The sequence below is a fragment of the Colobus angolensis genome, unplaced genomic scaffold (assembly GCF_000951035.1).
Source record: "Colobus angolensis palliatus isolate OR3802 unplaced genomic scaffold, Cang.pa_1.0 Scaffold52, whole genome shotgun sequence".
In the NCBI taxonomy this organism is placed as follows: domain Eukaryota; kingdom Metazoa; phylum Chordata; class Mammalia; order Primates; family Cercopithecidae; genus Colobus; species Colobus angolensis.
The window spans coordinates 3,613,971-3,638,929 of record NW_012118710.1 but is presented as its reverse complement, the minus strand read 5'-3'; the positions used below and the strand labels follow the sequence as shown (position 1 = coordinate 3,638,929).

The 24,959-nt window shown below is 38.8% G+C and overlaps 1 protein-coding gene across 1 annotated transcript in view; it reads left to right on the top strand.

The window, feature by feature from the left end:
* Window positions 1-2,398: 2,398 nt before the first annotated feature.
* ADAM32 (ADAM metallopeptidase domain 32) overlaps window positions 2,399-24,959 on the top strand; it is a 152,229-nt gene continuing 129,668 nt past the window's right edge. Inside the window, exons 1-2 of the mRNA XM_011960750.1 lie at window positions 2,399-2,503; window positions 14,187-14,266. Coding sequence (XP_011816140.1) covers window positions 2,446-2,503; window positions 14,187-14,266 — 138 coding nt within the window. The 5' untranslated portion in view covers window positions 2,399-2,445. The remainder of the gene's footprint in view (window positions 2,504-14,186; window positions 14,267-24,959) is intronic.

Sequence of the window (24,959 nt, the reverse complement as noted above, 5' to 3'; positions counted from 1 at the left end):
AAGACTCAAACGTTTATGCCGTTCACTCATGTAGCCTCAATTTTTGCAATTGTAATGCATATCATTGAAATTTTACAGTCGGTAATGTATTAACTATGTAACTTAACACTTGGAATTAAATAGTTCTTTGGATCTTTGACTAGTTAAGAAAGTTTTTAAAAAGACTATTGGATCTGAACTTCTTTTACTTTTATATACTTTTTAATATACTTTATGTTTTTTACTTTCTTGGTCATGGATGCCACTTCAAAATTTGAAAATAGTAAAGGATGTCCTTTCTATCTTCAAAAAAAAAAAAAAAGGATAAATTATGCAAATTTGACATCTCCGTTTGACTCTGTATGTCAAACTGACCTTGTTCAGAGTATTGCATTCTCCCTTTCTCCTGTGTCTGCAACCATAGAGTTAAGCACAACTTGGGTTTTCTAAACCCAAATCAGATTTCATTAAATTTCATAAATGTTTACTAAAACCTACCATTTTTCAGACACTGTATTAGGTACTGTGATATCTAAGTTCTGGATAGGATATGTTTCCTGACTTCTAGAAGCACATCCTCTGTTATGAAGAGAGCCATACACACAAGAACAATACAAAATCAATCCTATTAAAGATACAAACCGAAAGGTTGGGGAGTAAGAAAGAACAAAATAATATAAGAACCAGAAATTCATTCAGAATAGTTACCACTAATTGATGAGTTGAAGCATTTACTGTAATTGCTCTTCTGTTTGTTTCAAAGCAAGGTGAAACTAGCTGTGGCTCAGCAGCTGCCTAAAAGCAATGTTAGCTTAGCATTGGCTGTTCCTATTGAGATACAAACTCAGTGTATTTTTTTGTTGCCTTGTTCCACTACTCCTCCACCCAGCCGAGATGGAGTTTTGCTCTTGTCACTCAGGCTGGAGTGCAATGGCACAATCTCGGCTCACTGCAACCTCTACTTCCTGGGCTCAAGCGATTCTCCTTCCTCAGCCTCCCCGAGTAGCTGGGATTTCAGGCGCCCACCACTATGCCCGGCTAATTTTTGTATTTGTTAGTAGAGACGGGATTTCACCATTTTGACCAGGCTGGTTTTGAACTCCTGACCTCTGGTGATCCACCCACCTCATCCTTCCTAAGTGCTGGGATTACAGGTGTGAGCCACCGCACCTGCCTGTTGCCTTGTTTTTGTTCATGCTATTAATTTCAGCTGTCGATTTCCCTGTTGAAATTGCTTGCATCCATAAAAATCACATCTTCATTTTAAATGTGTTAATTCCCCAAGTGAGATTTTTCTGTTCTCATGAGGCCTTTTAGTTTATGTGTTGGCCTATTACATAGTATGAGAAATTAATCCATTCTTTGGGATTTGAAAAGAATGAAAAGCTAATGCATACAGATGGAGACCTGGTGTGAGGCTGGGAAGGAGGAGGCATTGCAGTTCCAGGGAATAAATGCATTGTTTAGGAAAGACCCAAAGTCAGGGCTGCCAAAGCACTGGGGATAGGAGAAATTAAGTGGCAGGTTCCGGTCTGAGTTCAGAAAAATTGCTATCCTGAGGCATTTGGCTAGAATTTTCTACTGAAATGTAAGTACTCTAATTGTGGGCAAGAATCTTCTCTATCTCTTTCACTACATGAAATGAGTGTTTATTGCACTGAGAAGTTTCTGAACGATAGAATGATATCACATGAGTTTTAGCCAATGGCCTGCGGAGAACCAGACTGGCGGAAAAAGTCTGGTTATGAAGTCCATTTGGGCAGCGTCAGTGGGGAAAAAATGCAGCTGGCGCTCTTCAAAAATATGAAGAGCTGGCGTTTCATATTGAAAAGCGGCTCACTCTTCCCTTTTTTGGAATATTCACACATCTGGCTAGTTTTGAAAAAATATTAGAAACAGGTTTGGTAAATATGAATATGTATTTGGGTGTGTATATAGATTTTAGTTCAGAAAGCATTACACATTCGCTTTTGAAGGGACCTAGGAAGTGCCTGTAATCCCAGCTACTCAGGCAATTGAGGAGGGAGGATGGCTTGAACCCAGGAGTTCGAGACCAGCCTGGGCAGAATAGTGAGCACCCCCGTCTCAAAAACAAAAAAAAGCAACTGGGAAGTGTCTGGTGCAGAAGAGCACACGCTGACTGTGAATAAGTGTGTCAGTTCTTAAGGTCCATCAACACAAAGCGAAAAGTTAGTGGAGGACTGCGAGCACGATCGCCACAGAGGGCGCTCGGTGGTGGTCCGTGGCTCCAGCAACCACGCAGCGGGGTGCGCCGCTAAGGGAGCTGGATGTTTTAGTCTTGGGGCACCCGCCGCGGGCTCTTAGTGTTCCGGACGCTGAACACCGAAAGCACCCCGGGCTCCGGGGCCTCCGGAGAACGCTGTCCCATGAACGCGCGGGGAGCGGCTCCCGGCATCCGCGCGTCCCCGGCAACTCCCGGCGTCCCAACGGCTTCCCGCTGGCACCATGTTCCGCCTCTGGTTGCTGCTGGCCCGGCTCTGCGGCCTCCTGGCGTCAAGACCCGGTGAGCCAGCCCAGACCGTGACACTAGTCCGGACGCTTCTCACACTGCGGCCTGACTCCCTGCAAAGCCCGGGGCCCTCCTTGCCTGGGTCCCTTTGGTCCTGTCACCTTGGCAACGGGGCCTTTTCCAGGGGATTAGGCGCCCGTCCGGATGGAGAAGCGACTCAGGACCCAGCACCAGGGCTCACACCTGTAATCCTAGGGCTTTGGGAGGCTAAGGCGAGCTGATTGTTTGATCTCGGAGTTGGAGACCAGCTTGGGCAACACAGCAAGACCCCATCTCTAAAAAAAAAAAAAAAAAATTAAAAAAATGTTCCGGGGTGGTGATGTGCACCTGTGGTCCCAGCTACCAGGGAGGCTGAGGGAGGAGGACCACGTGAATCCAGGAGGTGGAGGCTGCAGTGAGCCAAGCTCGCTCCCACTGCATTCCAGCCTGGGCGACAGAGATCCTGTCTTCTTTTTAAAAATTAAAAAAAAATTTTTTGTGTGACCGAGTCCCTTCTCTTGCCCAGGCTGGAGTGCAGTGGGCAACAGTGGGCATCAGAGGGAGACTCCAGCTCATAGTTCCCCAGAACTATGAGGAAACTAAATTTCTGTTGTTTAAGCCATGCAGTCTACACTATTTTGTTATGGCAGTGGGAGCTGACTAATATAGTACTTAACAGCAAAATGATTGAAAAACTATAAAAGTTCATTAGTAAGAGAACTGCTAAATAAACTGTGGTTACCTCCAAACAATGCAAATGGAACACTGTGGAGAGGGAGGAAGTAAGACACGCCATGTACTGACTCTGGCTGACAAGATTCAGAATAGTATGTAATAAGAGGAGGAAAATAAGGGCATATCAGAACATTTTACTTGCATGTAAGCCTCCCTGGTGATACTGTACATTTTTGAGAACTCTTCCTACTCTTCTTCCTATCCTGCCACAATTACCTCTGCAGCATAGCAGAGGTGTGGTCAAGGCCAGGGTGTCAGCCTGGTTAGACTGGGGTGAGGGTTCTCTTCCTGGCTTATAAACAGCTACCTTCTCCCTGCATACTCACAGGACTTTTTCTTTGTGTACAAGGAAAGAGAGAGCAGGAGCAAATTCTCTGATGTCTCATCAGGGCACGAATCTCATCATGAGGGTCCTGCTGCTCTATGCCTGAAACCCTGGTTACCTCCCAAAGACCATAACCAAATACTGTCACCTTGGGGGTTAGGGATTCAACATAGATTTTTGTGGGATACATTCAGTTCATAACGTACAAAACTTTAATGCAGTGATTGTCAAAGTTTTTGGGTTCAGAACTCTCTTATACATGAACAATTATTGAGATTCTCAAAGAGCTTTTGTTTATGTGGATTTATATCAATGTTAAACATATTAGAAATTAAAGTAGAAATGTAAGAATGTGTATCTCATTCACTAAAAATGAAAGTAATGGCCAGGTGTGGTGGCTCATGCCTGAAATCCCAGCACTTTGGGAGGCTGAGGCAAGTGGATCACCTGAGTGAGGTCAGGAGTTCTAGATCAGCCTGGCCAACATGGTGAAACCCCATCGCTACTAAAATACAAAAAAAAATTAGCCAGGTGTGGTGGTGCGTGCCTGTAATCCCAGCTACTCAGGAGGCTGAGGCAGGAGAATTACTTGAACCTGGGAGGCGGAGATTACAGTGAAGCAGGTCGTGCCATTACACTCTAGCCTGGGTGACAGAGGGAGGCTCTGTCTCAAAAAAAAAAAAAAAAAAGGAAAGTAATATGCCTTTTACATGTTAACATACGTATCACATTTTCAAAATAAAAATAACTATATTTTCCAAAACAAAAAATATGAGAAGAGCAACATTTTTGTGAATCTCTTTAATGTCTGCTTTAATAGAAGACAGCTACTTCTCATTTCTGCTTCTGCAGTCAATCTGTTGCTGTATATTTTGTGTGAAATATCTGAAGAAAATCTAGCCTATATAGTTGGAAAAGGAAGAAATACCTTAATACCTTTTTTTTCAGATCATTGAAGGTATTCTTTGTGTACTACAACAAAAGTTGAGTGATGGTGAAGTTTAGTTGCAATGTAGAACATAACAATGAACTTTTCTTAGCATGCTGTATTAATCCATTATCTATCTTGAACTCTGGTATGTTATCCATGTATTTTGGAATGTATTATTTTTTTAAAAAATTTTAAATTTTTGTAAAATAAAATTTCCATCTAACCATTTAAAAAATATTAATAGGGCTGGGCGTAATAGCTCATGCCTGTAACCCCAGCACTTTGGGAGGCTGAGGAGGGTGGATCACCTGATGTCAGGAGTTCAAGACCAGCCTGGCCAATATGGCGAAGCCCCGACCGTCTCTACTAAAAATACAAAAATTACAGATGTGGTGGCACGTGCCTGTAATTCCAGCTACTCAAGAAGCTGAGGCAGGAGAATTGGTTGAACCCAGGAGGTGGGAGTTGCAGTGAGCTGAGATGGCACCATCACACTCCAGCCTGGGTGACAAAAGCAAAATTCCATCTCAAAAAATAAAATTAAATTAAAAATATTAATAAACTTTATTTTTTAGAGCAGTTTTAGGTTCATAGCATAATTGAGCTGAAAGAGTTCCCATATAGCCCCTGTTCCCAAATATGCATTTCTCCCACTATCAGCATCTGGCACCATGAATCCATTTGTTACAACTGAGCCTGCACTGACACATTGTTATCATCCAAAGTCCACAGTTTGCATTAGGGTTCATTCTCCACGTTGCACATTCTGTGGTTTTGACAAATGTACAATGACATGCATCCACCATTGTAGTATTATACAGAATAGTTTCACCGCCCTACAAATCCCGTGTGTTCTGCTTATTTATCCCTCCCTCCCCACTGCCGCTGGCAACAACTCATCTCATTAGTCCTCATAGTTTTGCCTTTTCCAGAATGTCAAGTATTTGAAATCATAGAATATGTAGCCATTTTGGATGGATTTTTTTTTTACTTAATAATGTGCATTTAAGGTTCTCCCGTGCCTTTTCATGGCTTGATAGCTTATTTATTTATTTAATTGTTTTTTTGAGATGGAGTCTTACTCTGTTGCCCAGGCTGGAATGCAGTGGCAGGATCTTGGCTCACTGCAACCTCCACCTCCTGGTTTCAAGCAATTTTCCTGCCTCAGCCTCCCAAATAGCTGGGATTACAGGTGCCTGCTACCATGCCCAGCTAATTTTTTTGTATTTTTAGTAGAGATGAGGTTTCAGTATGTTGAGCAGGCTGGTTTCGAACTCCTGACTTCAAGTGATCCACCTGCCTTGGCTTCCCAAAGTGCTAGGATTACAGGTATGAGCCACTGCGCCCGGTCACTTATTTATTTTCAGTGCTGAATAATATTCAATTGTCTGGATCTACCACAGTTTATTTATCCATTTACCTACCAAATGACATCTTGGTTGCTTCTAAGCTTTGGCAGTTATGAATAAAGCTTGTATAAACTTCTATGTGCAGGTTTTTGTGTGGACATAAGTTTTCAACTCATTTGGGTAAATACCAAGAAATGCTATTGCTGGATCATATGATAAGTGTATATTTAGTTTTTAAAGAAACTGCCAAACTGTCTTCCAAAGTGGCTGTACCATTTGCATTCCCCCTAGCAATGAATGAGAACTTCTGTTATTAATGCTGTCATATTATAAATTATATGCATAACTACAAGTGCAAGAAATCCTGGCTGTCTTTTTTATTATAACTCAGAAGAGAGAATTTAAACTTTTAAAGGAAAATGCCAACTCCAAACTGCTGATGGTCCCGTCAGCTGAGGGATCTTGCTCAGCAATTTGGGGATGGCATTTTCACATTGAGCAATCACTCCTCATGTCCTCCTCCTTCCAGCCCCTGGCAGCCACTGATCTGCTTTGGATTTACCTGGCAACCACTGTCCCTTTGGATTTACCTATTCTGGGTATAAATGGAATCATACAAAACATGACCTTTTCTGTCTGGCTTATTTCACTTGCATAATGTTTTCAAGGTTCATTTCTGTTGTAGAATGCACTAGAACTTCATTCCTTTTTGTGACTGAATAATATTTCATTGTATATATTCACCCGTTTGTTTACCGATTCATCAGTTGATGGACATTTGATTGTTTCCAACTTTTGGCTGTTAGGAAAAATGCTGCTAGGAACATTCATGTACCAGTTTTTGTGTGGACATATGTTTTCATTTCTCTTGGATATGTACTTACAAAGGAAAATGTTAGGCCCAATGGTATAGGTATGTCCATTTCCTCTTCTGGACTTTGTTATCCCCCAATAATGAATTGGCTATTCTGGGTCTTTTACCTCCTCATGTAAACAGTAGAATATGTTGGTTGATATCCACAAAATAGCTTGCTGGAATTTTGACTGGGATTGCCTTGACATAGAACAAATTGGGAAGAGGCTGGGAATGGTGGCTTACGCTTGTAATCCCAGCACTTTTGGAGGCCGAGGCGGGTGGATCACTTGAGGCCAGGAGTTCAGGACCAGCCTGGCCAACATGGTGAAACCCCATCTCTACCAAAAAAATACAAAAATTAGCTGGTCGTGGGGACACATGCCTGTAATCCCAGCTGAGGCAGGAGAATTACTTAAACCTGGGAGGCGGAGGTTGCAGTAAGCCAATATCATGCCACCGCATTCCAGCCTGGGCAACAGAGCAAGATTCTGTCTCATCAACAACAACAACAAAAAAAAAAAAAAAAGAAAAGAAAAGAACAAGTTGGGAAACGCTGACATCTGATGGAGTGGCAGCGACTACCTACAATGTTTTGTTGAAAATGATTCTGTGGCTTTGCCTAAATTTAGTGTAAAAACTATGATACCTACTAGATTTTTGAAGTGACATATGCATTTATGTATCAGTCTTTTCCTAAAGTGGGATAGTTGAGGCCAAATTTGGCTTTGCATCAGAATAGTCTCTGGATGTTTCTAAACATACAGATTTCTGGATCTAAATCCTGGAACTTTAAAAATAATTGTAAACTTGTTAATAATTTTTATTTGGTAATATGTGATTACATTCAAAATCAAGTAAAAGAGGCTACCCTATACATTACCATCCTTCCTGGTTGTCAATTTTACTATACTTTTAAAGAAAACAACTGTTTTATCAGTTTGATGGTACTCTTTCTGGACTTTTCTCTAGACACTTAGATATAAATATGTATAAATATATATGGTCCTTTTGAAGTAAATTATAAATGATGAAAGCATATTGTATACATTTATGTATATCATCTATTTTTATATATTTTGGATATTAATCATTTTATTTTTTCTATATCTTGTACAAGTTTTCTTCAATGTGTTATTGATCTTTTTATTTGTGATATCCTGATTTTTGTGCTAAGTTTATCAACACTTTCTTATGGCTTCTGCATTTTTTTTTCCTTATTAAGGCTTCCCTTGGTACAATGATTAAAACAAATAGTTTCCCATACTTTCTTAAAGTTATTTTACAACTTTAGAAAATTTAGCCTTTCAGTCTTTCTAATAGTTTTGTAACTTTGTACATGAAGTCTTATAATCCACATTGTGGTGCCAGATAGGAAACTATATTTGTATTTTTCCAAATGGATAATGAATACTGATATTACGTCATTCCCCCATTTAATTGAAATGTGAAATTTAATGTGAAATTATAGTTGATTAGTGAAAAAAATATAGATTCCAATGTGTTGATTTGTTGAAACAAATCAACACGGCTCCCAATACCTAATATGCAGTTATTGACCTGGCAAATGTTATTTTCAATTGCAGTCAGCAATGGTGACAAATGCCTTTATCTGACAAGAATAATACATTTTTCACCACCTTCCCTTCAAGCTGTCAACTGTCCTGTCATAGCACAGAGGGACACTGACCGTTTTGATTTCCTATTAGAACATCATGAATGTAGTAGCAGACGTTAAACTATCACTGCCCCCTCGCTCCCAAAGTACACAGGTAGGTCTCCGTTAGAGACCTGTCATGAGACTGAGGATACACTGAAAGGGTTTAAATAAAGAGAGTTTAGCTATGGGACTATTTATAGAGATGTGGGCACCAATAATTAACGATGAAATGCAGAGACTGGTAGCAGTGGAAAGCCATATCACATGTGTTGAATTGATTGTTTGCAAAGACATCAAGTTGCCTTAACACTTCCTTCATCCTTGTGTGTGCTTCCTTTTTGCAACATTTCTTTGTCATTCCTCCCATTGAGAGGTAGAATGTATTTCTTCATTCTCTGAATCTGGTTGGCCTCATGACTTGCTCTGGCCATTTGAATGTGGTAGAAGTGAGTTGTGAGACTGCCAAGTCTATGCCTCAAGAGGCCTTGCAGCTTCCTCTCTGCTCTCTTGAAGCACTGTCTTGACTGCTACATGGAGACTCCTAGACTAGGACGATAAGAGGGTGTGTGAAATGGAGATGACTCAACCTAGGCCATTCAGTCAAAAGACATGAATGGGGTCGTCTTAGTCTCTCCAGGCCTAGGCGAGCTGCCAGATGACTGCAGCCACCTGAGTAACATTATGAGTGTCAGTACAGTGGGTACTGCAGGGTGTCCTGTGTCATAACACTGAAGCGGCAGGGCAGTGCCATCTGTATCTTGAACTTGCTGCAGAGTCTTCTCTTGCGCTGGATCCCAGTCGATTTTGACAGCTTTACCAGTCACCTGATGAATGATTCAGGCTTTCACACCCCAAAACAGTATGTATTATCTCTGAATTCAAAAACTCAGAAAGGCCCGCCACTCGTTGTGACTCTTTTTTTTTGTGGTGGGCTATGCAAAGTGTAGCCACTAGCATCTCACTTTGTACAGGATATCTCAGCATGCTGCAACCACTGGACCCCAAGAAACGTCGGGGTTGTAACTATCCCTTAAACCTCCATAGGTTCTACCACATTCCGGCATACATGTATCTTACTAAAACATCTAGGGCACTTGCTACTTCTTGCTCACTAAATATATTAGCATGATGTCTTTCACATGCAACTTGACCAGCATGATGTTCTAATGGGAAATCAAAACGGTCAGTGTCCCTCTGTGCTATGACAGGACAGTTGATAGCTTGAAGGAAAGGTGGTGAAAAATGTATTATTGCTCTTGTCAGATAAAGGCATTTGTCACCATTGCTGACTGCAATTGAAAATAACATTTGCCAGGTCAATAACTGCATATTAGGTATTGGGAGCCGTGTTGATTTGTTTCAACAAATCAACACATTGGAATCTATATTTTTTTCACTAATCAACTATAGTTTCACATGAACTAACTAATGAGACTTTAATTTCAACGAGCTACTTCATTTCACAAAAACTATAATTTCGTTCATCATTGATGGATCCAGGTCACAATTTATCCCTTGATCTATGTAAGTCCCTATTCTGATCAATGGACCATGCTGGTATTTTGAGTCCTCAGGATTAGTGTTAGTTCAGAGGCAGTAAATAATACTCCCTGAAAGTCTGGCTATTTCCCCTCCCCAGGGCATAGTCATCATGGTAAAAGGACACAGGACACTATGGAGGAGGCTGCAGGGGAAGATTCGTAGCACATTCCTGTGGTCGCATGGCAAGGTCCTTCCTAAAGAGGACTCTCTCACTCCTCAATGAAAAGGCTGCAAGCCTTTGAACTGGGTCAGGTATAGGAACCAGGGAAGAGGCTGTGAGTCCTCGTGGTGATTGCATCAGTTTCTGTGCACCACAAGCTAGAATTTTCTTGACTACCCTGCTCATCTAGTTCATTTCTAGGGACTCTGTGATCAGTTAGATACTACCAAGGACCTCTGTAGGTGAAAGCATTTTGTTTTTCAGACTGTTCTTGAGGCTTCTTCTGGTAACTGTGCTCACCTGTCTCTGAGAGTCAAGTGTCTGACATCCATTGTCTGCCACTTCAGAATTCCATGATTCCCAGTCAAAGCAAGGAATCATGTTTAAAAAATTTTTTATAAGTTTTATTTTTTCTTCCAACTTTAATTTTAGGTTCGGCAGTACATGTGCAGATTTGTTATATGGGTAAATTGAGTGTCACTGGGGTTCTGTGTACAAATGATTTCATTACCCAGGTAGTGAGCATAGTATCTGAGAAGTAGTTTTTCGGTTCTCTCCCGCCTCCCATCTTCCACCTTCAAGTAAGTTCTGGTTCTATTGTGCCACTCTTTGCATCCATGTGTACTCATTGTTTAGCCTCCGCTCAAAAGTGAGAATATGCGGTATTTGGTTTTCTGTTCCTGTGTTTATTTGTTTGGGATAGTAGCCTCCAGCTGCACCCATGTGGCTGCAAAGGACGTGATTTCATTTTTTATGGCTGTATAGTATTCCATGGTGTATATATACAACATTTTCTTTTTCCAGTCCACTACTGATGGATATCTAGGTTGATTCCATGTCTTTGCTATTGTGAAAAGTGCTGCAATGAATATACATGTGCATGTGTCTTTATGGTAGAATGATTCATATTCCCTTGGGTATATACTCTGTAATGGGACTGCTGGGTCAAATGGGAGTTCTGTTTTAGGTTCCTTGAAAAATCATACTACTTTTCACAGTGGATGAACTAATTTACATTCTCACCAGCAGTGTATAAGCATTCTCTTCCCTCTGCAACCTTGCCAACATCTATTATTTTTTGACTTTTTAATAAGTCATTCTGATTGGTGTGAGATGATATGTCACTGTTGTTTTGACTTTCATTTTTCTAATGATAAGTTTTTCATATGCTTGTTGGCCACATGTATGTTTTATTTTGAGAAGCATCTGTTCATGTCATTGGCCCATTTTTTAATGGGGTTGTTTTTTGCTTGTTGAATTGTTTAAGCTTCTTATAGAGTCCAGATATTAGACTTTTGTTGGCATAGTTTGTAGATATTTTCTGCATTTTGCAGGTTGCCTGTTTACTTGGTTGGTAATTTCTTTTGCTGTGCAGAAGTTCTTTAGTTTAATGAAGTCCCACTTCTCAACTTTTGTTTTTGTTGCAATTGCTTTTGGAGTCTTCATCATGAAACCTTTGCCAAGGCAAAGATGTCTAGAATGGCATGTCCTGGGTTTTCTTCTAAGGTATTTATAGTTTTAAGTTTCACATTTAGGTCTTTAATCCAACTTACATTGATTATTGAATATGGCAAAATGTTCAGTTTCAGTCTTCTGCATATGAGTAGCCCGTTATCCCAGCACCATTTATTGGATAGAGAGTCCTTTCCCCATTGCTTGTTATTGTTGACTGTCAAAGATTAGATGGTTATAGGTGTGTGACTTTATTTCTGAGTTTTCTAACCTGTTCCATTGGTCTATGTGTTTGTTTTTGTACCAGTACCATCCTGCTTTGCTTACTGTAGCCTTGTAGTATATAGTTTGAAGACAGGTAGTGGGAGGCCTCTTGCTTTCTTCTTTTTGCTTAGGATTGCTTTGGCTATTTGGGCTCTTTTTTGGTTCCATATGAATTTTAGAATAGTTTTTTCTAATTCTGTGAAAAACTATTGTTGGTTTGATAGGAATAGCCCTGAATATGTACATTGCTTTGAGCAATATGAGCCTTTTAACAATATTGATTCTTCCTATCCATGAGTATGGAATGTTTTTTCATTTGTTTGTGTCATCTCTGATTTCTTTGAGCAGTGTTTTGTAGTTCTCCTTGTAGAGATCTTTCACCTCCATGGTTAGCTGTATTCCTACGTATTTTGTTCTTTTTGTGGCTATTTTGGATGAGATCGTGTTCTTGGTTTGGCTCTCGGCTTGGCTGTTGCTGGTGTATAGAAATGCTAGTGATTTTTGTACATTGATTTTGTATCCTGAAACTTTACTGAAGTTGCTTATCCGATCTAGGAGACTTTGGGCAGAAACTGTAGGGTTTTCTAGGTATAGAATCATGTCGTCTGTGAAGAGAGATAGTTTGACTTCCTCTCTTCCTATTTGGATGCCTTTTATTTCTTTCTCTTGCCTGATTGCTCTGGCTAGTACTTCCAGTGCTATGTTGAATGGGAGTGGTGAGAGTGGGCATCCTTGTGTTGTTCTAGTTCTTAGAGGAAAGGCTTTCAACTTTTCCCCATCCAGTATGATGTTAGTTGTGGCATTTAATGATTATGGTTAATTTTTTTTTTTGAGACAGAGTCTTTCTGTGTTGCCCAGTCTGGAGTGCAGTGGCATGACCTTGGCTCACGATAATCTCTTCCTGTTGGGTTCAAGCGATTCTCCTGCTGTCCGAGTAGCTGGGATTACAAGCATGCGCCACCACACCCAGCTAATTTTCGTATTTTTAGTAGAGATGGGGTTTCACTGTGTTGCCCAGGCTGAACTCTTGACCTCAGGTGATCCACCTGCCTTGGCCTCCCTAAGTGCTGGGATTACAGGTGTGAACCACCATGTCTGGCCGACTATGGTTACTTTTAATCTTAATTTTTCTGTACCTTTATGTCACTGAACAGTTTCTACTTATACTGCTTGTTTTTAGGTTTAAGTCACATTTTTTGGATCACACTGTTAAGCAGATTTTTTTTCTTTTTTTTTTTTTTTTTTTGAGACGGAGTATCACTTTGGCACCCAGGCTGGAGTGCAGTGGTGTGATCTCGGCTCACTGCAACCTCCACCTCCAGGTTCAAGTAACTCTCCTGCCTCAGCCTCACGAGTAGCTGGGACTACAGGTGCATGCCACCCGGCCAATTTTTGTATTTTTAGTAGAGACGGGGTTTCACCATGTTGGCCAGGCTGGTCTGGAACTCCTGACCTCGTGATCCACTTGCCTCAGCCTCCCAAAGTGCTGGGATTACAGGCGTGAGCCACCGCACCTGGCCCTGTTAAGCAGATTTAAGGAAATCGGTACGCTTATATGATCTTCCTCTTCTTCTGCTACAGTTACTGAAGTTGTATATATTATGTTTATGTAACCAGAGCTTTTAACATTTGCATCTGTTATATAACTATGATTCCCACAGTTGTTTTAGCCTTTAGTCTATAGTTATGATTATTTTGTTCTCACTGTTAGGCATTTTACCACAACTCTGCTGATATTTTTATTGGGAGAAATATCTCTGATTTTTGTGATAGACTCATGTGGACTTTTTTTTCCTTTTTGAGTTTTGCTTGTAAATATCTCTCTCTTTGCCTTTGTATTTAATGGCCTTTTTGCTGGGTATACATTTATAGGGTCTTCACTGTCTTTTCTTAAGGTTCTTTCTTAGACATTGTTCTTTAGTCTTTTACCATTGAATACTGTTGTAAAAATTCTCAAGCCAGCCTGCTTATTTCCCTTTATATATAACATGATTTTCCTTTTTTTCTTTCTATCATATTTTCAAGGAATTCTATCTTGGAAACCCAACAATTTCAGTAGAATATGTTTCAGTTTAAAGTAATGATCAGTTATTCCTGAAATACAGTATACTTTCTAGTCTATTGTTTTGAATATTTTATTTCAGGAAAATTTTTTGAAGTACGTCTTTGGTTTTTTTGGTGTATATTTTCTGTTTTCTTCAGGAACCACACATTTCGTGCCAGCTGAATACCTCTTCCCTTATCCTTTTTTGTTCTTTCATAAGTACTTTGTCTGCTTTTCAAAGTAAGTGTTTTCAAGCTTTATATAGAAGTACAGAGTGATGAGCCACCCATACCTGCACAAGAAGTAATCTTTATGAAAGAAATTGAACAGATATTTAGTCAAATTTAAGGCAAGGGTACTGACTTGTTTTTTAATCTCTTTAGGTTTTCAAAATTCACTTCTACAAATCGTAATTCCAGAGAAAATCCAGACAAATACAAGTGACAGTTCAGAAATAGAATACGTAAGAGATATTTTTTCACAACCTAAATGTTTATATGAAATTTCTTATTTTTATTATATAGCTATGAAATATGTCAAGCCCATTTTAATATGAATATAATATCTCTTGTATTTCTACTGATAGGAATTAAGAGCTTTGATGGTAAAAGCAAATAGGTAAATTAGAATGTTCTGTATTTTTTTAACGTTTGTCATTTTCTTATGGTAAATTTTCTTTTAAGTTTACATATAGAAGAGAATGTAGAATTAAGTGTTTTATCTGAGTGATATCTAGGACATCAGCACAAAGAGAATAATTTTCTCCAAAATGTCTAAAATTTCTTTTCAATAAAGCCTCTTTCTCAACCTCCACCTCTACATCTAACAATTCTCAGACAAGAAACCTTTTATTCTACTATTTTTATTAGAAAGGGAAATACTTTATTTTGTTCTTTGATTTATTTAGCAACTATTTCTCTAGAGTTGTCATGTGCATAGCTATATGCTAGGTGTCTTAGGCCATTTAAAAAAAAGAAATATGGTTAAGCAAGATTTGCTTGTAAGTGACCAATCTTTTGGTAACATGCTATTTTTAACGGTTTTGTTGAGGTGCAATTTACACCACCACAGAATTCACCCATTTTAAGCATCCAGCTCAACAATTATTACAGCAGTACATAAATAGAATTGTGCAAACATCACCACAGTCCAATTGTAGAATGTTGCTATCAACCCTAAAAAGATCCCTTATGAACATTTGTAGTTCTTCTCCAGCCCTTGGCAACCGCTGATCTGTTGTCTGTCTCTATGTATTTGCCTCTTTAGGGGCATTTTATATAAATGGCAACATGCAATATGTAAGCTTTTGTATTAGACTTTTTTTCACTTAGGATTATCCATTTTGTAGCAAGTATCAGGTTATGAATTTTTATTTCTTAAATGTGGATATACCACATTTTGCTTATCTATTCTCATTCTCCAGTTGATGGATTTTGGATTGTTTTCTGATATTGAGTATTATGAATAATTCTTTTACGAGCATTCACATATGGACATGTATTTTCCCTTGGGTAGATTCTTAGGAGTGAAATTGCTGGGCACATGGTAAGTTTGTGTTTAACATTTTTAGAAACTGCTACACTGTTTTCCATAGTGACTGTACCAATTTACATGTCACATCAGCAATTTTTGAGTGTTCCAGTTTTTTCACATACTTGTGAACATTTGACATTTTCTGTCTTTTGGATTAAAGCTATTGTAGTGGGAGTGTAGTGGTATGTAATTGTGACTTCTATTTGCATTTCTTTAATGAATAATTATGTTGAGTATTTTTAAGGAGCCTAATAGCCATTTATATGTTTTCTCTGTGGAACGTCTACTCAAATTATTCTATTTTAAAATTTAGTTGTTTATTTATTTTTGAGTTCTATGAATTCATTATATATTCTGGACACAAGTTCTCCATCAGATATCTCATTTGGAATTATTTTCTCCCAATTTCTGGCTTGCTTTTTCATTTTTCTCAGTGGTATTTTCTGAAACACAAACATTTTCAATTTTGATGACATTCAGTTTATCAAATTTTTTTTTAATGGATCTCGTTTTTGGTTTTGCATCTAAGAACTCTGTTATGGACTGAATTGTGACCCCTCAAAGTTCATATGTTGAATCCCTAACCCCTAATGTTACTATATTTGGAGATAGGGCCTTATGGAGGTAATTAAGGTTACATGAGATCAAGGGCCTTATGGACATAATTAAAGTTATATGGGGTCATAAGGTTGGGATTTAATTAATCTAATAGGACTGGTGTACTTACAAGAAGAGGAAATATACTAGGGGTTCATGCATACAAAGTGAAGGTCATCAAAGGATGCAACAAGAAGGCAGCTGTCTGGAAGCCAAGAGGAGAGGCCTCACCAGAAATCAGCCCTGTTGGCACCTTTATCTTGGACTTCCAGCCTCCATAACTGTGAGAAAATACATTTTTGTTGTTTAAGCCGCCTCATCTGTGGCATTTTGTTTGGGTAACCTGAGCAGAGTAATCAGATTTTGGTATTGTGAAGTGGGGTGCTGCTTTAACAAATACCTAAAAATGTTGAAGTGAATTTGGAACTGAGTGAAGAGTAGAGGCTAGAAGACTGGTGAAGTACATGCTAAGAAAAAGCCTAGATTGCCTTGAAGGAATGGCTGGTAGAAATATGGATGCTAAAGGTAATTCTAATGAAGGATCAGAAAGAAAAGACTTACAGAGAAAGCTTTTATAGTCTTGGAGAATATATATATAATTATGAACAGAATAGAATTGGTAGAAATATGAACATTAAAGGTGTTTCTGGGCTGGGCATGGTGGCTCACACCTGTAATCCCATCACTTTGGAAGGCTGATTACCTGAGGTCAGGAGTTCAAAACCAACCTGGCTAACATGGTGAAACCCCGTCTCTACTAAAAATACAAAAATTAGCCTGAGGTGGTGGCAGGCACCTGTAGTCCCAGTTACTCGGGAGGCTGAGGCAGGAGAATTGCTTGAATCCAGGAGATGGAGGTTGCAGTGAGCTGAGATTGGGCCACTGCACTTCAGCCTGGGTGACAGAGCAAGACTCTGTCTCAACAAAAAAAAAAAAAAAAAAAAGTGTTTCTGGTGAGGTCACAGACGGAAATGAGACATGTTATTGGAGACTGGAGGAAAGAGATCCTCGTTAAAAAGTGGCAAAGAACTTGGCTGAATTGTATTTTAGTCTTTTGTAGAAGGTAGAAATTGTGGGGGACAGCCTTGGTTATTTAGCCAGGGAGATTTCTAAGCAAAATGCTGAAGATGAGGCTTGTTTTGTCATCACCGCTTATAGTAAAATGCAGAATGCAAGAGGAGAGCGGTAAATGGAAGGAATTATTAAGCAAAAAGGAACAAGAACATGAAGATTTGAGAAATTTTCAGCCTACTTTGTATTTTTTAAAATGAGAAATCATGTTTTGGAAAGAATACCAAAGGTGTAGCTGGACAATCAGGCAATAAAAAGATTCCCAATAATTTAATCTGCCATGTCAGCTGAAGCCAGGATCAGAGATAGGATTACATCAGCAGAAACACTGCCAGCTGGAACTAAAGGGAACAGAGAAAATTGGATAGAATGAAGGAAGGCTGTTTAACTTCTGGGATTCTACAGGATAGGACAATAGAGTTGTCTGGCTTCAAACATGCATCATCCTTCACAAACACCACATGTTCTCACTCATAAGTGGGAGTTGAACAATGAGAACACATGGACACAGAGAGGGGGATATCATACACTGGGGCCTGTCAGCGGGTGGGGGACTAAGGGAGAGAGAGCATTAGGATAAATACCTAATGTAGATGACAGGTTGATGGGTGCAGCAAACCACCATGGCACATGTATACCTATGTAACAAACCTGCATGTTCTGCAGATGAACCCCAGAACTTAAGGCATAATAAAAAAAGAAAAAGAGAAGAATGACCCTGAAAGCAATTCAGAGATCATCAGGGCTGCCACCCCTGCTACAGGCCCGGGAGGCAAGGCTGCATTCTCTTTGGTTTCAGAGAGTAGGGCCACCTCCTTGGTTTCAGTAGGCTAGGATGTTACTGTTTATTACACCAGGAACAAGGCTGTCACCCAGAGCTGTGGGGTCAGGGCCGCTTTACAGAGCTGAAGGGATGGGGCCAGTCCCTTGGGCCATGGGAGAGTTGCTGTCCAAGTGGGCCCAGCAGGGTAGAGCATCCTGTCAAAGAAGAGTATTCTTGAACCTTAAGATCTAATGGAATTTGTCTTGCTAGGTTTTGGACTTTGTTGGGATTGTCACCCCTTTCTTTTTTTCTGATTTCTCCTTGTTGGCATGGGAATAGCTATTCTGTGCCTGTCCTACTGTTGTACTTTGGAAGCACATAACTTGTCTGGTTTCACAGGTTCACAACTGGAGAGGAATTTTGCCTCAGGATGAATCATAACATGAATCTCAACCATACCTGATTTAAGTGATATTTAGATGGGATTTTGAACTTGGAATTGGTGCTAGAATGAGTTCTTCATCCTGGGGGTACTTGATTCTTCATCTGGTAATTTTTAGTGTACAGTGAGTAGATTGCAAAAGTTTTCTCCCATTCCGTGGGTTGTCTGTTCATTCTGATGATTCTTTTGCCCTGCAGAAGCTTTTTAGTTTAATTAGATCCCATTTGTCAATTTTTGTTGCAATTGCTTTTGGTGTTTTCATCATGAAATCTTTATTCATACCTCTCTCCTGAGTGGTATTGCTTAGATTTTCTTACAGAGTTTTTATTATTTTGGGTTTTACATTTAAGTCTTTAATCCATCTTGAATTAACTTTTGTATCGGGTGTAAGGAAGGGGTTCAGTTTAAATTTTTTGCATATGGCTTGCCAGTTCTCTCAGCACCACTTTTTATATAGGAAATCCTTTCCCCATTGCTTGTTTTTGTCAGGTTTGTCAAAGATCAGATTGTTGTAGGCATACAGTCTTATTTCTGAGTTCTTTATTCTGTTCCATTCGTCAATGTGTCTGTTCTTGTACCAGTAACATGCTGTTTTGGTTACTGTAGCCTTATAGTAGTTTGAGGTCAGGTAGCATAATGCCTCCAGCTTCTTTCTTCTTGCTCAGCTCTTGATCCAGAGCTGAGTTCAGGTCTTGGCTATTTGGGCTCTTTGGGCTCTTTTTTGGTTCCATATGAATCTTAAAATAGTTTTTTTTCTAACTCTGTAAAGAATGTCAATGGTAGTTTAATGGAAATAACATGGAATCTATAAATTACTTTATGTAGGCCATAAATTAGTATGACCATTTCATGATATTGATTCTTCCTATCCATGAGCATGGAATGTTTTTCCAGTCATTTGTGTCCTTTCTGATTAATTTGAGCAGTGGTTTGTAGTTCTCCTTGAAGAGGTCCTTCACATCCCTTGTTAGCTGTATTCCTAGGTATTTTATTCTTTTTGTAGCAATTGTGAATGGGAGTTAAGTGATGACTTGGTTTTCTGCTTGCCTTTTGTTGGTGTATAGGAATGCTAGTGATTTTTGCACATTGATTTTGTATCCTGATACTTTGCTGAAGTTGCTTATTAGCTTAAGAAGTTTTTGGGCTGAGAGGATGGGGTTTTCTAGATATAGGATCATGTCATCATAAGGACAATTTGACTTCCTCTCTTCCTATTTGAACATCCTTTATTTGTTTCTCTTGCCTGATTGCCCTGGCCAGAACTTCCAGTACTATATTGAATTGGAGTGAGAGAGTGCATCCTTGTCCTGTGTCAGTTTGCAAGGGAAAAGCTTCCAGCTTTTGACCATTTAGTATAATACTGACTGTAGGTTTGTCATATATGGTTCTTATTATTTTGAGGTATGTTCTTTCAATACGTAGTTTACTGAGGGTTTTTAACATGAAGCAATATTGAATTTTATCAAAGACCTTTTCTGCATCTATTGAGATAATCCTGTGGTTTTTGTCTTTAGTTCTGTTTATGTGATGAATTACATTTATTGATTTGCATGTATTGAACCAACCTTGCATCCTGGGGATGAAGCCTACTTGATCCTGGTGGATAAGCTTTTGGATATGCAGTGGATTCAGTTTGTCAGTATTTTATTCAGGATTTTTGCACTGATGTTCATCAGGGATATTGGCCTGAAGTTTTCTTTTTTTGTTGTATCTCTGCCAGATTTTGGTATCAGGATGATACTGGCCTCATAAAATGAGTTAGGGAGGAGTCTCTTTCTTTTCAACTGTTTAGAATAGTTTCAGTAGAAATGGTACCAGCTCTTCTTTCTACCTCTGGTAGAATTCAGCTGTGATTCCATCTGGTCCTGGGCTTTTTTTTGGTTGGTAGGCTATTTATTTCTGCCTCAATTTCAGAACTTGTTATTGGTCTATTCAGGGATTCAGTTTCTTCCTGGTTCAGTCTTAAGAGGGTGTATGTGTCCAGGAGTTTTTCCATTTCTTCTAGATTTTCTAGTTTATTTGTGTAGAGGTGTTTATAGTATTCTCTGATGGTTCTTTGTATTTCTGTGGGGTCAGTGGTGATATTCCCCATATCCCCCATATCATTTCTGATTGTGTTTATTTGAATCTTCTCTCTTTTCTTCTTTATTGATCAAGCCATTGGTCTATCTATAGTATCTTTTTTTTTTCCCCCCCAAAAACCAGCTCCTGGATTTATTGATTTTTTGAAGGATTTTTCGTATCTCTATCTCTTTCAGTTCTGCTCTGACCTTGGTTATTTCTTGTCTTCTAGCTTTGGGGTTTGTTTGCTGTTAGTTCTCTAGTTCTTTTTGTTGTGATGTTAGGTTGTTAACTTGAGATCTTTCTAGCTTTTTGATGTGGGCATTTAGTGCTATGAATTTCCCTCTTAACATTGTTTTAGCTGCATCCCAGAGATTCTGGTATGCTGTCTCTTTGTTCTCATTAGTTTCAAATAACTTCTTGGTTTCCACTTTAATTTGATTATTTTCACAACAGTTATTCAGGAACAGGTTGTTCAATGTCCATGTACTTGTGTGGTTTTGACAGAATTTCTTAATCCTGAGATTTCTGTAGATATCTATCAGGTCCACTTGATCAAGAGCTGAGTTCAGGTCCCATATATCTTTGTTAATTTTCCATTTGGATGATCTGTCTAATATTGACAGTGTGCTGTTAAAGTCTCCCACTATTATTTTGTGGGAGTCTAAGTCTCTTTGTAGGTCTCTAAGATCTTGCTTTATGAATCTGGTTGTACCTGTATTGGGTGTATATGTGTTTAAGATAGTTAACTCTTCTTGTCGAATTCAACCCTTGACCATCATGTAATGCCCTTCTTTGTCATTTTTTATCTCTGTTGGTTTATAGTCTGTTTTGTCGGAAACTAGGTTTGTAACCTCTGCTCTTTTCTGTTTTCTGTTTGCTTGGTAAATTTTCCTCCATCCCTTCATTTTGAGCCTATGTGTCTTTGCACTTGAGATAGGTCTCTTAAAGACAGCATACTGATGGGTCTTGGCTCTTTATCCAGCTTGCCATTCTGTGTCTTTTAATTGGGACATTTAGCCCATTAACATTTAATGTTAGTATTGTTATGTGTGAATTTGATCTTGTCAGCATGATGCTAGCTGATTATTTTGCAAACTTGTTTATGCAGTTGCTTCATAGTGTCCCTGGTCTGTGTACTTTAGTGTTTTTGTAGTGGCTGGTAACAGTTTTTCATTTCCAAATTTAGTGCTTCCTTCAGGCATTATTACAAGATAGGCCTGGTGGTGATGATTTCCCTCAGCATTTGCTTATCTGGAAAGGATCTTATTTCTCCTTCACTTATGAAGCTTAGTTTGGCTGGATATGAAATTCTAGATTGGAAATTCTTTTCTATAAGAATGTTGAATATTGGCCTCCAATATCCCCTGACTGGGAATGCTCAGTTCTTCATCCTGGGGGTACTTGGTTCTTCATTGGATAATTTTCAGTGTACAGGAGGACCTCCACTTGTTTTGGTAAATTTATCATCAAGTATTTTATTATTTTTCTTGCTATTGTGAATTGAAATGCTCCTTTAATTTGGTTTTTCAGATTGTTTGTTTCTAATATATGGAAATACACATACAAATTGATTTTTGTTTATTAATCATGTATCTTGCCACCTTGCCTAATTTGTTCATTGGTTCTGTTTTTTTTTTTTTTTTGGTCTTTTTTTTGGTGGATTCTTTGGGAGTTTCTACAAACAGAATCATGCCACTGCAAATATGGCATTATCCTGTTTTATGCCTCATTTTTTCTTTTCTTTCTAGATGTCTTTAGTTTATTGAATGGAAATGGTAAGGGGGGGTACATTTCTGCTTTGTTTCTATCTTGGGAGAAAGTACTCAGTCTTTTAACACTGAATTTGTTTTTAACTAGTGAGGTTTTTGTAAAGGCCTTTATCATGTTCAAGAGGTTCCCTTCTATTCCAAATTTGTCAAATTTTATTGTGAATGTTTATTAGGTTTTGTCAAATGCTTTTTCTACACTTATTGTAATGATCATGTGTTTTTCTTCCTTTAATTTATTGATGTGGTGTACTATATGAATTAATTTTTGGATGTTAAACCATTCTTACATTTCTGTGATAAATGGTGTATAATTCTTTTTATATATCACTGGAATTTGTCTGCTAATATTTCATTAGGGAGTTTTGTGTCTTTATTCAAGAGGGTTATTGGTCTATAGTTTGTTTTTTGTAATGTTTAGATTTAATTATTGTATAATTGTATAACCAGCATAATTCCAACCTCATAGAATACATTTAGAAATGTTTCTTCTCTATATTTTGAAAGAATTGTGAATAGATTCATATTATTTCTTTAAACATTTGATAGCATTCACCATTAAATTCATCTGCACCTTGGCCTTTCTTTTGGGGAAGATTTGTAATTACTAGTGTAATCTTTGTTATAGGTCTATTTGGATTTTATTCAGTTTTGGTAACTTGTTTCTTTTTAGAAATTTATTCATTTTATCTAAGTTATCCAATATGTTGGCATAAAATTGTACATCACATTTCCTTTTTTTTTTTTTTTTGAAGACAGAGTCTCACTCTGTCACCTAGGTTGTAGTCCAGTGGCACAATCTTGGCTCACTGTAACCTCTGCCTCCCAGGTTCAAGTGATTCTCTTGCCTCATCCTCCCAAGTAGCTGGGATTATAGGTGCCTGCCACCATGCTCCGCTAATTTTTGTATTTTTAGTAGAGATGGGGTTTCACCATGTTGACCCAGCTGGTCTTGAACTCCTGACCTCAAGTGATCTGCCTGCCTACATTTTCTTATAATAATTTAAATTTCTAAGGGACAGTAGAGAAGTACCTTTTTATTTCTTATTTTGGTAATTTGTGTCTTTTATATTATTTTTCTTGGTCAGTCTAGTTAAGGGTTTGTCCATTTTGTTGATCTTTTCAAAGAATAATCTTGTTTCATTGATTTTCTTTGTTTTTCTGTTTTCATTTATTGATGCTTTAATTTTTTTTTTGCTATTTCTGCTTGCTTTTGGTTAATTTGTTATCATTGTTTAAATGTCTTAAGGTGGAAATTTAAGTTATTGATTTGATACCTTCCTCTTCTTTTCTTTTTTTTCTACATAGATACCTAAAGCCACACTTTTCTCTACAAGCATTGCTTTATCTGGATTTCATAAATTACACTATGGTGTGTTTTTGTTTTCGTAAAAATATTTTCTAGTTGTCTTTACAATTTTTTTGATTCATGGGTTATTTAGAAGTGTGTTTTTAAATTTTCAGATTTTTGAGGATTTCCTAGATTTTTTCTCTTGTTCATTCTAATTTAATTCAATTGAAGCAAAAAGTGTACTTTTCAGTTTTATTTTTTGAGACTTTTTTTTTTTTTTTTTATAAGACGGAGTCTCGCTCTGTCGCCCAGGTTGGAGTGCAGTGGCCGGATCTCAGCTCACTGCAAGCTCCACCTCCTGGGTTCCGGCCATTCTCCTGCCTCAGCCTCCCGAGTAGCTGGGACTACAGGCGCCGCCACCTCGCCCGGCTAGTTTTTTGTAGTTTTTAGTAGAGACGGGGTTTCACCGTGTTAGCCAGGATGGTCTCGATCTCCTGACCTCGTGATTCGCCCATCTCGGCCTCCCAAAGTGCTGGGATTACAGGGTTGAGCCACCGCGCCTGGCCTATTTTTTGAGACTTTTTTGTGGCCTAGAATATGGTCAGTCATGAAGAATATTAATTATGAACTAAAAAGAATATGAATTCTGCAGTTGTTGGGTTAGTCGGTTAGCTTGTGTTGGCTAATAGTTTCATTTATCATGCCTATCATCCCGGCACTTTTGGGATCTGAGGCAGGCAGATCTCTTTTTTGTTGTTGTTGTTGTTGAAACAGAGTCTTGCTCTGTCACCCTGGCTGGAGTGCAGTGGGCATGATCTTGGCTCACTGCAAGCTCTGTCTCCTGGGTTCACACCGTTCTCCTGCCTTAGCCTCCCAAGTAGCTGGGACTACAGGCGTCCACCACCATGCCCTAATTTTTTGTATTTTTAGTAGAGAGGGGGGTTTTACCGTGTTAGCAAGGATGGTCTCGATCTCCTGACCTCATGATCCGCCCACCTCAGCCTCCCAAAGTGCTGGGATTACAGGCGAGAGCCACCACGCCCAGACAGGAGGATCTCTTGAGGCCAGGAGTTTGAGACCAGCGTAGGCAACATAGTGAGATCTCATCTCTACAAAAAAAAAAAAAAAAAATTCCAGCCATGGTGGCACATGCCTGAAGTCCCAGCTAGCTGGGAGGCTGAGGTGGGAGTATCACTTGAGTCCAGAAGGTAGAGCCTGCAGTGAGCTGAGATTGTGCCACAGCACTCCAGTCTGGGTGACAGAATGAGACCCTCAGTAGTTTCATTCAAAGATTTTTTTTGTGCTTGTTGATTTTTTGTCTAGTTGTTCTCTCCATTATTGTGAGTGGAGTACTTAAGTTTCCAAATATGATTATTGAATTGTCTATTTCTTCTTTCAATTCTGTCAGTCGTTCTTTCATGTATTTTGAGGCTTGGTGTTTAATGTGTGTGCACTTATAATTTTTATGTCTTTGGGATACAGCGATGATTTTACTTTTGTGAAATGTCCTTCTTTCTTTCTAACAATATTTCTTGTCTTTAAGCCTATATTGTCTGATATTAGTATAACTTCTTTTTATGGTTACTATTTACAATATATTTATTTCCATTCTTTTATTTTCAACCTATT